The sequence below is a fragment of the Glandiceps talaboti genome, chromosome 21 (assembly GCF_964340395.1).
Source record: "Glandiceps talaboti chromosome 21, keGlaTala1.1, whole genome shotgun sequence".
Taxonomy (NCBI): Eukaryota; Metazoa; Hemichordata; class Enteropneusta; family Spengelidae; genus Glandiceps; species Glandiceps talaboti.
This window is the reverse complement of record NC_135569.1, coordinates 12,752,764-12,767,345: the sequence shown is the minus strand read 5'-3', so window position 1 is coordinate 12,767,345 and position 14,582 is coordinate 12,752,764. Positions and strand designations below refer to the sequence as shown.

General features: G+C 35.0%; 1 protein-coding gene across 1 annotated transcript; it reads left to right on the top strand.

Moving 5' to 3' along the window:
- The first annotated feature begins 626 nt into the window (after window positions 1–626).
- Window positions 627–11,948, top strand: LOC144451164 (uncharacterized). Its single transcript, XM_078141950.1, has 8 exons — window positions 627–2,619; window positions 3,449–3,577; window positions 4,085–4,305; window positions 5,131–5,287; window positions 5,615–5,759; window positions 6,332–6,465; window positions 6,745–7,722; window positions 8,224–11,948. The coding sequence occupies exons 1-8, from the start codon at window positions 997–999 to the stop codon at window positions 8,269–8,271; spliced, it is 3,435 nt and encodes a 1,144-aa protein (XP_077998076.1). The 5' UTR covers window positions 627–996; the 3' UTR covers window positions 8,272–11,948.
- Window positions 11,949–14,582: the final 2,634 nt, after the last annotated feature.

Sequence of the window (14,582 nt, the reverse complement as noted above, 5' to 3'; positions counted from 1 at the left end):
AACAGCATTGTACATTGAAATTCTGTGTTATTTTCAATTGTCCAGTCAAAACTTTAATCCTGTTTATTTCCTTTGATGTTTCAGGTATTTGAAGTCACAGAGCAGAAAGAAAACACCCTAGTTGAAAAACAGAATTGCCGACAGGAAATTACAGACTGTCCAATTATTCGAATTAACGATCAGGAGGTTCTTTCAGAAGGAGAACTTGAAGTAGACAACAGTGAAAGAAAGGAGTGTATAGAAGCTGATGCCTCAAGTGTGTGTGAAAGTTTTGTCCAAGAAAATAATACAACTTCAGAAGCCATCAACAAGTGTGTGAATGACCTAGAATATAAACAAAGTGGCAATCAAGACAACAGAGAGAATTCTAAGCATTTGGGAAAACCTCATGACAAAGACAGCTCAACTGCAGACAAAGCATCCATCAGACATTATTGTTTTGCCAATGTAAACAGTGACGAAACATCTATTTCAGAAAACAAACCTTATCACAACCCAGCTCAGGATAAGGTGGTAGTTCCAGATATTACAGTATCAGATATTACTGATCAAGTTTTGGCCTCCTCAAGGGAAGTTACTGCCAAGGAATATCGTAAGCAACAATCGGAAAGTTTTGAAGATCAGAAGAGTAGGGCTCGTAGAGATACATATAGAAATACGTCTGACGAATTTTCTATTGAAGATTCTGAGTTTAGTGAAAGTTTTAGCAGTACTTGGAGTTCCTGGAGCGAAATAGGTCCATTTCGGAGTTTTTCACTTCCACGAAGTTTATCCGAGGTTTATCAACGACAGAGCAGTACATCCTCTGAGCGAAGCCTACCTGAAAGATCGCTTTCATATCACAAAGAAAAGAGACAAGACCAGGACGTTACTTCTGAGAGTAGTACTACTACCGATGAAGTGAAACAAACAGACTGTACTGAATCGCCGTTTGTTACGATTCAGTTCCACGACCTATCTCAGTTAAATAACGATAACGAAAAACCGAAGACGAAAATGCAACGACGATCATCACTCAGTAATGACTTGTGGCAGACCCTGTCGGACCAAGTGTCAGAAGATTTTGCGTTTCTGGAGTCTCCAGTGAGTCCAACAGATCTGTTGAGATCAGACTTCAAGGGATGGTTGGTTGATTCCAAAGATGGGACAAGATATTGGTGTATTGTAGCTGATATTCTGTTCTGTATGTTTGACAGTCCAACATCACAGAACGCAAGGAAGACGCTGGTTTTACCAGGATATGATGTGAAACCATTTGTTTTTCTCTCGGAGAACACACATCAGTCACCCTCACATGCCACTGCGACAGGAGTAAGCAAATATCAGTTCAAAATGATACACCAAAACTCTAAAGGCACTGAATTTGTCTTTGATGTGGAGAATGAAAGAGAACTCCAAAAATGGGTCAAAGTATTAAGACTTGCATCATCATTAGACTACAACATTATTAGTAATACAGATGATGAAGAGAGTAGTGATGAGAATGCTGATTTCTATGGCAACTATGGTCGCTATAACAACAATGATCTTGACTTGCCAGCTGTCAAGTACCAATTGCCAACATCACCTACAGCGATGAATAGTAGCCATAGAAATCGCTCGAAAAGTGAGAACGCTAAAAGAGCGTTCTTTGATCTGACTGACGATTTAGAACGAAAGGAAAGCAATGCGACAAGTAGTGCAGAAAGGCGGTTAGTTTTCGCGAGGACATCACCACCGATCGGAGAATCTGGTGTGTCGAGGGATGATTTTAGTTACAGTTCATCTTCTGCTAAAAGCTCACCTTGTGGGAGCCTTGAACGATGTGCCAGCCTTGGTCTTCGTCACTCTTCATCAGCGTCTGCGGTTGTCGACGCCCCTCGTAGATCGTTAACTGAGATCAGACATGACCGTGCGTCAACTGAGCCAACCAGATTTACTTTGGGTATGAAACTAGCAAAACGGGCATCAAAAGTTAAAGAAAAAATGAGCAGTTTTAGATCAGTGAAAGTGAAAACAAACCATACAGACGCTGTCACTGTTGGGTCACTTTCAAATGTGAAACACTCCGGGGAACTCTTACAGAAAATGAAAAGTACTTGGATAAAATGCTGGTGTGCTGTAAGCTCTGGGAATCTTTACATCTTTCCGTCAAATCAAGAAACAGAGGTTGCTGACATTTGTATGCCTCTTGTCGGGTGCAAAGCCTCGCAGTCACAAAAAGAGAAAGTTCCAAATCTTTTAAAAGTTTCTCATCGTGATATTAAAACTATTTATTTACAAACTAACAACTTCGCAGAACTTATTCAGTGGATTGATCTGTTGAACAAGGAAGCATATGAACTGCACAAGAGTGCATCGGACCCAAATCTCTTTGAAAAGGACACGGGAATACACAAATCAAACTCACTAGCCGTAATGCAGGGAAAAGTTGGCAGGATTTATGAAAAAAACGAAAATGCTGGGTCGCAAAGGAAACATATTTCGGCAGAAAAATCACCTGCAACTGAGAAGAGAATGGCAACGTTGAGAATGTCTAGAGCTAGCTTTGCGGAGGGATACGAAAACTTTAATGGTGAAAATGATCCTGAATCACAACCAGCTGAAAATATCAATACGCAAACAGAAGGCCATAGTATAGTGAGTAATTTCATATGAACTTATGTCTCAACTTTCAGCATTATCTTTCACTGTTTAAAATGCCATTTTTGAATTTCTGAATGTTACAAGTTCAAAAGCCTAGTGTATATATTGTGTTTTTTTGGTGTATTTTTGTTTGTTTGTTTGTTTGTTTGTTGTTGTTTTTTTTTGTTTTTTTTGTTTTTTTTGTTTTTTTGGGGGGGGGTAAGTTTTACTCCAAATTAAAGTGGCCATATGGATGAGGATTTGGTTAATTTACAAAACCATTTTATCATATTGTATGTTATTGTAACATTTTTTACACATATTTTAGCTTTTTGCAATTTATTGAGTCACAAACACTGATTTGGTCAATGTTGTTCCTAATAATTTTTAAGTAGGAACAAGGAAGCCATGATAAAATTGTTTTTATAAATTAACAGTCCAGAATAAATACCCAATCCTTATCCATATGGCTGCTTTGTTTTTTTCATAATCTGATCTTACTCCTGGCAGAACTCAACCTGTGTTATTGCAGGCATAATATGTAAACTGTTCCACGCCATGATTTTATAAAATCGTTTGATGTCGTGATTTAGTATATGTATATTGAAAAGTTAAGAAATTTCTTATTATGGCAACAACTTAACTATCAATGTCAGAAGACAATTATAATGTCTTACAAGGTCTATGTCAACATTATCATTATAAACTATCAAAGTTTTATGTAAGTATTTTTATTTTGAAAAATTACAAGAATGATTAGAAACTCAGCTTACACCTCTTTAGACAGAAGAAGTAAGGAAGATGTGTGAATTTAAATGAAATTATTGATCATTTTTTTTAATAGGACGATGATGATGTGTTTGGTACAACAACAACAACAACAACAAGAACAACAAAAACACCATTGGCTGAATCAACAGTTTCATTTCACAGAACAGTACATTCTGAGGATGAGAGTAGTCAATCAGAAATGGTAAGATTTATATAAATACATCAGTCACTATTTTACCACTACTTCCCTATCAACAAATGGAATGACCCATCTTTTCACATGATCAATCAATAGTTGAGAAAACACTTTATTTCAGGTACCAACTTTGTAGCTGTTATCCAAAGAATGCAATGGAGGCACCCTTCAAAAGGGAAAATGAAGGCCAAAACTTTGCTTATAATTATGGATGCCATTAGCTTGGCTGTTTACAAAGCAGTCAATCCAATTTTATTTAAAGCACCTTCTTGAGTTTAAGAAGAACAATTTTGACTTCGACTTTAACACTCACACTTACTTCTAAGCCATGCGGTGCCACCAAACAGCACACCCAGTGGCCAAACTGTAATTTCTTTTGTTTTTTCCAATAACTTTACAATGGCATATACAGAGAATGGGTAGAGAAAGAAAGAGGAGAGTTGACTGTGAGTAAAAAAAAGAGTAGGTACGTAGTGAAATACTTAAAATCATATCTTTTATTGTCCTAAATAGGAATGTTCACCAAGAGCATCATCACGTGGTCTACGCAAGATGAGTATCCATGGTTCCCTTGGCGATCTACCTGGTGCAATTACGAATGAAAAAGTCAAAAAAGTGAAAAACAGTAAAAAGAAAGGAAGACCTGGAAGTATGGTTAAAATAGCAGCCAATGAGTGGACTAATCCAATCAAAACAGGATATGTAAATAGAAAGAGTAAAGGTCCTTGGACAAAGTAAGTTACACTTTTATTTTAACTGATGATAACATCAGCTTAGGACAGTACAATATAGTTTATACTTTGGAATGGTATTTGGATATGAATGTGATATTTTGATCCGAATACTACAGACTTTGATAACTTCTCCAGATGCGTAAATTTTGCTCTGGATTCTGTGGAATTTCTTCAACCATTTCACCACTAAAATAGGCGTCACTGACATATTTTATTTCGATAAAGTTTTTTGCACCATTGAACAAAATTCTAGATTCTGGTCAGAGAGATAATATTTGGGTAATTCATGTCAAAATTAACGTAATTTTTTCAAAAATATTAAAACTTTTGTATTTTTATTCATTGTTCATTCTCCATGGAAGGAGGTATTGTAGAAGCATGAATATACACATTTAACTATACTATTGTGTTTGTAATTCGGGGATACTGGTTGGTATACGGTGTACTATGTGTGTCTGCATGTGTTCATTGCCTGCATGATGATGTGCCTGCTAATAAGAATATCATGTGCATGTGTATTTATACAACTAGTAACACTGAAGTGGAGCACTTTATGTGTTATACTTGTTTATAGCATTCATATCAAGTGTAAAAGTACACTGTTTCAATTGGTTTATTTACAAGCCTAGCATGTGGCCTTTCTAATGTGGTCAATTTGCAAATGAAACAGTATACTTTTACACTTGATATGGATGCTATAAATGATTGTTGTACACACAGAAAATACTCACTTTGGTGTTATGGGTTGTACTTGAAAATATATAAGAACAGCTGGGGTGGGACTGAGAACACAAAAGTTAAACGAAATCATATTCTCTGATATAGATGCTGGATGGTGTTAAATGAAGACACACTATATGTCTACAGGACACCTGAAGACATGGTTACCATGGATACCACACATTTACCAGGTTACAAAGTATCAACAGATGTCAAAACTGCTTTCAAGTCAAGAAAACTCACATTCAAACTTTCACATGAGGTAAATAAAATCAATTGATGTGTATTTGATTATTTCATATCATATTTCTGTTCGTGTTTGTCAGTATTTATCAGTATTTGTATGTTTGTTTGTTTGTTTGTTTGTTTGTTTGTTTGTTTGTTTATTTTGTGTGTTTTGTAAACATCTAACTATGCCTGAGCCCCCTGTGGTTTGATAGCTAGGCAGTCATATATTGTTAATATATAGCTGAAAAGGCAAAGTAGAATCAAACATGGAAAGTATAATGTCAGTAACATGCAAGATCAGTATTTTAGGCCTTCAGTGAGATGCTTAAAATTTCAAATAAAATCTTGACTTTAATTACAGGGTTCAAGATCAACCTACATAGCTACAGAGACTGAGGCTGAGTTACATGCCTGGGTAGATGTCATAAATAAAGCTACTCAGAAAATTACTATGGAAGGACTCAATCTAGAATTGGGTGTCAGCAAAGAATTTGAGACAAAGAAAGGTAGGGGTATATCCAATAATTGGTGATTTGTAGGAGACTTTACAAGTGGTGGTAAATATGGGGTGAATTTATGCAATAAGAAAAATGAAATGAATTGCTTAAAGAAGAATGCCACTCCAGGAATTAAAAGCGTTTTCATAAACTATGTGTTCTGGAGAGCCATTTGATGATTTGACATCACCTACAATAACTGGAGATTTCAGAGCCACCACCTAGTAAGGAATACGGGAACACCAAATTTTAGTCCATCACAAGAAATGTTTTGTGCATCAGTGGCCTTAAAGGGGAACTTCAGGAAATAGAGACATTTTCATAAACTATGGGTCCTGGAGAGTCATGTCACAATTTTATTTCACGTACAATTACTTTCCATTTGAGAGAAACATCAGGTTGATCTTGTGCCTTTATAGGACACCTTTGCTATGGACTATTGCATCATGGGAGTCTTTGACTTGTAGTGACAAGAACCCCTAGGTCACTCATGTTTTCCTTAGCTGAATGAAGAAAAATGTTAGGAATGTGATTCATTGAAAGTATCTAGTTAAAATCAAATTTGCATGTTTTGTTGACAGATGACAAGGAAACCCTGAGAAAGGAAAACGAGGAAGAATTTCGACTGGAATTGACGAAAATACAGAAAGATCAACTTATACAAGAAATGATAGCACATAGTAAAGGTCCACGAAAGAAAGGATTTCGACCAAAGGTAACGACAACTATGGTTTTTAAAAAATAGATAGTAATATTGTGAAAATTTGGTCAATCAACAACAACGCTTGAATCATTGCCACTTGAGGGGGCTATTTGTTTAATTCCTATTTTTCCCAGCTTCTAGTTTTTGTACAAATACCCACTTGTAGGAAGAGGCTTAATATACGCTATAATATATACTTACCCCACTAGAGGGCGCTATACTTACCCCACTCGAGGGCGCTATATATTGAACAAACATAAGCTGAACAATTTTCTGTCACCTGTTTTACAGAGTATGCCACCTATATCTAACACAAAAGATGAGATTAACCTGAAGTACGAGAAATCTCTAGAAGAGGAGGAACTGAAAGCTCTGAAGTATCAAACTATCCTGAAACAACGCAGAATGTCGGCGCAGATTAAGAAAGACGATCTCCAAAAGAAACTGTTTGAAGACAAGAAAAAGAAAACTGTGTCGGAAGTAGAATATGAAGCCATGGACAAGACGTTACAAGAATTAAATGATACTTTGACAAGTGTTGAATGTGAGATCAGGATGAATGAGAACATGAAAACAGAAACAATGGAATGTTTGAAACAGAAAAAAGAACTGGAATTGAAAATCTGTGCTCAGCAACACAAAATGAAAGAATACCGTAAGGTCGCAGCTGAGAAAGCTCTACAGGAAATATCAGAAACTGTTGGTCAAGTGTCACAGAAAGCATCGGAACAAATCACGATGCAAGTTTCGCATAGACAGTTTCCTGATCGGTTATCGGCCGTGAACCTCAAACGCAGGACTTTACCAGTAATACCACAAGAACGCTCACCTATGCCAAGTCCGCGCCCAAGCCCACAGCCGAGTCCGAGACCTAGTCCAATACTAAGTCATCGAACAGTAGATGGTTCGGAAAATAACATTGATAATGAGTCGTTGGATAAATTTTCACTTCACAGTACAATCTCAGATTCAAGTGTTAAGACAGTATCATCCAGTGGTGGCGACTCGGGTTTAAACTTTACTCCCGGACTGACCAAAGGTCGTAGTGAGAGTCCAATTCAAACTTTGGGTCAAAGGTCATTGAATGTTAATAGTTCTGAAGAAAAGACAATGCAAAGTGTTGCAACCACCGTAGTGGTATCAAATCTGGAAGATGAGAGTGGGAAGGCTGAAATTAATAAACAAAGTCAAACATCGTCAGAACAGACTGGACAGAAAACAAAACATATTAGGACTGAAGTCAGTGCAGAAACTTTAGCAGAAATCGAGGTAAGAAAAAAATCAGAAGTTACATTTGTTTTGTAAGTAATGTATCGTGTAGTGATCATTTCTTGATAATTAATATATAATAAAAGGAAAATGACTCAAAAACTAAAACATTCCTCTGTTTTGAAGAAGTTTATCATTCAGTGCATTGAAAGTGTATGTTGCCAACACTGAGGAACATATAATTTTGATGAAATTTGTCCATTTCTAAATTTAAGGATTGATCAAAAGTAATTTTATGTAGTTTTATGATCAGGGTTGCGAAGATTACTTTAAATTTCATTTGTTTCATTTGTCATCTAAATAATTTTGAAATCTGTCATTTTGGTGTGGTTATTAATTTTCACCAAACTTTTTGACAAACAGTACAATTTTAATATTTGACCTTTTGCTAGAGTAAAACATTATGAATTCTTAGTTGTTGGGTAACCTCTGTGAGTATTTTAATAGTAGATATATATTGTCGTGACATAACCCCTCATTTTTATTTTGTTTATATTTTAGGCATTTGAGAAACTTGCCCTGGAAATGTTGGCCCAACATCCATTTTAGCAAGATGACGAGCAGTGACTCTGTATCCAGTCCTAAAGTACTATAATTAAGATACCATGTATTGAGCTGATGACACCAGTTTCAGTTTCTGTGATTACGACTATGGTTGTGTTTGTCAATAGAGCAAGTGTTACAGTATCATTTCAACACTGGAAAAGTACTCTCAAAAATACACTCTCTCTGTGTGCCATATCTATTGGAATATTCAAAGGAAGTGCCAAAACAAGAGAAGGGTCTTCTCCATTACTACAGGTTCCTGGAAAGAGCTCACGTACAATAAGTGCAAAACTAATGGTAAATTCCATTGTTAATGCACTCAGTTACACAGAGGAATGTACCAGCAATGACTGCATATGTTGATAAACTATTATATCTAAATCAGGAGACTTGGTTTTGGCTATCAACAGAACTGATAGCTCTTCTAAATGGCTTACATCTTAACTTGAAATCAGATCAGGAAGCAATTGCTGCATGACAGCATGAACGACTTATAACATCTTGTGTCAGCATTCTGTAATAACTGTATTATATATGCATGTTTGCTGACTCCCCGCATGGGAAAATGTTTGTCCATGGCAGGGACCTACACTGAACAATGAATGTGGAACAAGTTTCAATTAAGTGTTTATGACAATCATACACAATGTATGTAGTGTAAAAATCATGAAATGACTCACCAGAACCAAAAGTTTCTGATAGTGCCTTTTTTCCCTGGTCTGGCATTACTCTTCAGTTTTGGAAAAGTTACAATACTTACAGAGTTTTATACTGTGTTTAGAACCAATCCATGGATACAACCGTTTACTAGTTTTTAAAGAATTTATTTATTATTACCTCAGTCTTACATTAAATCATGAATAGTGATTTTACAATAAAAGAAACAATTAAAATGAGTTTGAAAATATAGAAAAATAAAATTTGTTTTTTGTAGTATTTAGTAAAGGTGACATCAATAAAATTCTTTGTTTGCCATCCGTGTGCAGGTAGGTTTGTCGATAGAATTAGAAAAAAAAAACACATTTCATTTTGGTCAAAAATTCCGCGGAAGGCTGTATTTAATACTATTGTAAATGGAAAGGTCATTCAACTATCTTCAGAATAGCTAGGTATTTCTAAAAGGTTGTTTAAGACAATCAAATTTTTTTTATATTTCACCACTCTAGTAGATTTAGGTTTACAAACAGAAAAATGAATCAACTGAAAAATGAATTTAACATGACATGCTAGCATTGTGGTTTTTGTGGGTTTTTTTCTGGTAGGTTTTGGGGAAATTCAAGGACGGCAAACAAAGTATTTAATCGATGGAGTCTAATAATTTTTTTTTTTTTTTAGTATATTTATTGTGTTGCTGCCAAGTGACATGCCAAATTTAGGAGACAGAAATTGCAAGACATTTTGTTATTGTTATATGTATTTAATAATACACACCACAGAAGTTAGTCAAAGTGTAGTGGTTCAGTGCAGGATACCGTTTGTGTACTAGTCTGGATGCCAATGTGTTCTCTAACTAAACCATGTCTAGTCAAAGTTCTTCAATCAGTGCAAAAAGTTGTTCATCCAATCAGTGAACCCCAATTGTTATAGTGACGCAAACAGTGCAGTATCCTGAGCTGATGTAACTGCCCCAATAAACACTAACTTTATAAGGGACGTGTGTTATTGGTTAGAATTTTGTGATTAATTAACAAAGACATGATGTTAATGACAGTATGGGTGGCTGTGGATGTATGCATCTCAGGACTTTTAGAGTAATGGCTTTGGCTATACTGCGAGTGGAGGTGTAAATGGTAACAATACCGTATAGGAACTAGACTATTTCTAGTATTTGTGCTCATGTCTACTGAGCTGCTACTAGTGCAGTATTGTACACAGTATTCAAATATTCTCAGTCCTTTTTTTTGATCATTTACTGTTAAACTCAGTTGTAAATTAACAAACCTAACCTACCTTCAAATATCAAGTGATAAAACCGATGGAGTGCGTTGGCAGAAAAATACTTTCAGATCTGATTTTTCAATACTTTTATTCAATAATGGGTGACATGAGGTGCCCTGTCTCCTCCAGGAGACATAATGTGAGTGACATAAAGGGTCAACGGGAAGCTTTTTATGAGTAACATAAGGGGCCTGTCATTTCCAGAAGGATACTTATATAAGTGACATACATGTAGGGGCCTTTGTCTTGTCCAGGTATGATGTGAGTGGCATGGAGGGTGTGTGTGGTGGTGGTGGGTGTGCCACATACCATACCTCCTAATGTGAGCGATACAAGGGGCCTGTTTCATTCCAGTCACAGCCAAAGGGGAACTGACAGTAATCTGTGCAATTTATTCTCTCTGAGCGTACGAGTTCGGGGGAATAACATTGTTGTTGTACCATGTAGCAGTCAATTTTCATTTGAATGTGAGATTAAGTAAATTTATTTTCAACTTTTGACAATGAAGAAGTTTGAATTATTTTCATGTCTCTTTATTTTTAATTCCTGATATTTTCAATTTTAATATTTGACAAAGTGCAGATTTTTTTTTTACTGTTTTATTTAAATCTGTACTAACTTGAAAATAATATATCAATAATTTACAACGACAAAGACTTCAATTTGCATTTATGAATATAAGTGAAAAATAACTACGTGCCATGGCTTGTGGTACTCCAAAATAAATTACAACTAGTAACACTGAAGTAAAGCACTTTCTATATGTCCTACACTCGTTTATAGCATTCATATTACAATGAGTAACACTGAAGTAAAGCACTTTCTCTATGTGCTACACTCGTTTATAGCATTCATATCAAGTATAAAAGTATACTGTTTCAATTGGTTTATTTACAAGCCTAGCATGTGGCCTTTCTAATGTGGTCAATTAGCAGTATAGTGTTACACTTGATATAGATGCTATAAACGATTGTGGTACATAAAGAAACCACTTTACTTTGGTGTTATGGGTTGTATTAGCAAATGAAACTATACTTTTACACTTGATATGGATGCTATAAACGATTGTGGTACATACAGAAAATGCTTTACTGTGGTGTTATGGGTTGTATATCAGTAAGGTATCCAAGCACCAAAGACTGACTGCAGTCTATATTTGAAATAGTATGAAAGGTCCTGTCATTTGTCTGGTTACGTAACAACCACTTGCTACCATTGGTTAGCTATTACTTCTGCAGAAACAACTGAATCTTTCAGGCGTAGATATTTGTAGTCTGTAAGGTATGCCGTGATAGGGCGCCCTCACACATCAGTTAAAAGACGAGGCAGGTGAGGGCGCAACAACACCACATATCTTACAATCTAAGATATTTGAATATGAAAGAAACACTTCATTTGCTGAATAAGTTGGACTCAGTATTGATTGTAATCATGTAAGTTAGGTTGTCAGTGATTAATTTAAGTTTTTTATAAAATAAAATGCTGCATAATTCATAACCAATTGTGTATCTTTAATAATCATATATGCAGAGCTATTACATAAGTGACAACAACTGTTTCAGGCTTTGTAGTCTGTAAGTCTGCTGTGATGGGGCGCCCTCACACATTGGTTAATAATAATTCTATAAAGGTTATAGAATCAGAATGAAAACCTTTTGAATATTATTACTTTTAATCTTAACATTTTTATCAGTGGTGACTTTTTTTTGAAGTCTTTTCTTTTTTACTATGACATTACAACGTAGAGAGTGCAATAAATTATAAATATCATATACTTCATATATACTGTGTCAGTTTGTTTACAATGTAATAATATGAACTCAGAAAGTAAAATCCATTTGATTGACACACACACATACACACAATACATTATAATACATACATACATACATACTACACTATACATACATACACACATACGGTACATGTATGCATTCATGTACACACATATGCATGCACTTACGTACGTACGTACGTACACACACACATGCACATGCATACATATTTACGTACATACATAATACACATACATACATACATACACACACACAGACACACGCATGCATTCGTACATACATACATATGCATGCATACACACATTAATATTCACTTGATGTGGCGAGATTACAAAATGGATCGTACATGAAAAGATGAAGTTGTAGTGGGGAAAATGCATGCATTGAAATAAGACCAACAAACTAAAACTGTGCATTTGTCTTATATTTATTGCCACTGTATAGAGTACAAGTACATACTCAACTAAATAATGAAATTTTAAAATAATCTTTTACACTTATTCTGTGCTTAGCGTATATGCACACATTAAAATTTATATTCCGCATTTTAAAACATGATATGCTTCTATAACGTTAATAAGTCGTATAAAAAAATTAATGGCCGATTATATTTTGGAAAATTAAAAATCAACATTATTTTACCATTGGGGGCGCTCTTTGAAAAAAAATGTATATTATTCACTGTTTGGCCTCTGAGGGCGCTCTTTGGTAGTTGGACTCGTCTTAACTCTACTCAGCAGTGTGTAGCTCCAAAATAAAGGACTATAAAAATATTGGTCATCCTTTTATGCTAATGAGCTTCCTTCTGAGTATATGGTGCATACAAATTGACATTAAAATGGTCATGAAGACTTTAATTACAGGCATCATACTTATCAGGGATGTAGCTCTTTTTAAAGTTGCCGTTAAAATTTGAAAAGTAGGCGATAATATCCAGGAACAAGACTTACAAATCTGCCCTATAACGGAAAAATGATATACTGGTTGAAACACAGAATATAAAAAAATTCCTGAAAAGATAGCCGGCAAAACTTAGCAGAGTAGCCGGTTGATTTTGCCGGCTACCGCCCCTTTATAATCTACATCCCTGTTCGTACTTAACTACACGTATTACATTCTGTTTGAATATCAGCGCTGTTAATTGGAAGTCACAGATCATCAAAGCAGCAGTGCCCAGTGTGTGTTAATTTGCATACACACCATAATATTAGCATCACTAAATAAATCTGAATACATAATTACTTGTCTTACATACGAATCTCTAATATTTGCATATTACAGTTACTCAGCAATTATTCCATGTTATACAGAATTATCCCATACATTATCTTGGTTAAACATGATATATAAAAGTTAAAATTCAACACGTCAATTAAATGCTTGATATTCAATATAGTGCAAAACACAGCAATAATATGGCATCATTAGCCTGGAATCCATGCAAATTAGATTTTTAATATTCGTCTTTTGAAAGACGAATATAAAAAATCCAATCTGCATAGATTCCAGGCTGTGGTATCAGGTGTAAATTAAGTCTTTAAAGGCACACTGTCTGTAACTGAAACATTTTTTGAAACTCTTTTATTCAATATACTGACTTACTTTTAATATCATACACACCCTGAACAATATTGAATCAGCTGCAAGTGAATGTATTTGTGTAGCAGTACACAAGATATGGTGCAATAAATCAAACAAAATTGAGTTTTGGGTCCATACCCTAAAATCGGTGGCTCCATTGTGATCACGATTTCAACCTCATACTGTACTAATTCTGGAGAAAATCAACCTCAAATCAACATGTACAACGTCTTATTAGCGGCATTTTAACAATTTTCAATGAATATATTTATGGAAAAATAAAATACTCCAATTACAGCAAGTGTAGCTTTAAATCTGTAACAAAAGGTAAGATGAGTTTGAGTAGCCTCTGTATCAGGTGATACGGATTATGTAAGTGAAGTTTATAAACAAAGTGGCAAGTTATTCCCTGAGTATAAAGAGAGCATGTAGTCTAAATATAGATTGGAATGTTTCCATGGTTACCAATTTATGCAAAGTTGTATAAACTATTGCATATAAACATTACAAAAACTTAGCATTTGCAGTTTAATATTTTGTCAGTCCAATCTTTGTTTCCGATACTAAATTTGTCTTTAAAAACTGTGACAATTCGAGTGATAAAACCTGAACCATAGGTGATACAGTTTGCCGAACTCAGCCTCTGTAATTTTTGAAAACATCCTCAGATTTCTACAACTGTATAGAGGATAGAATTGGCTTTTGCAGGAAATATATCCAATATGGTACTTAAGAACACTATTTTGTCATGAAAATAATTCAATTTAAATAGATTTTGGATGACAATAAAGTTCCTAGTGTGCATAAAATAGAATCTATATTTGTTTTGGATGTGTATACAGGTAATAGAATTTGTCTTGAAAATGTACAGAAAGTAGTCCTTGGTTTAAAAGTGTACAGAGAAAATAAATTTTGGTTTAAAAGTTTTCACAATTGTTGACAAATAAACCCTGACGTAATAGCTAAAATGGATGTTTTGAGCAATAAACTGTATGTTTC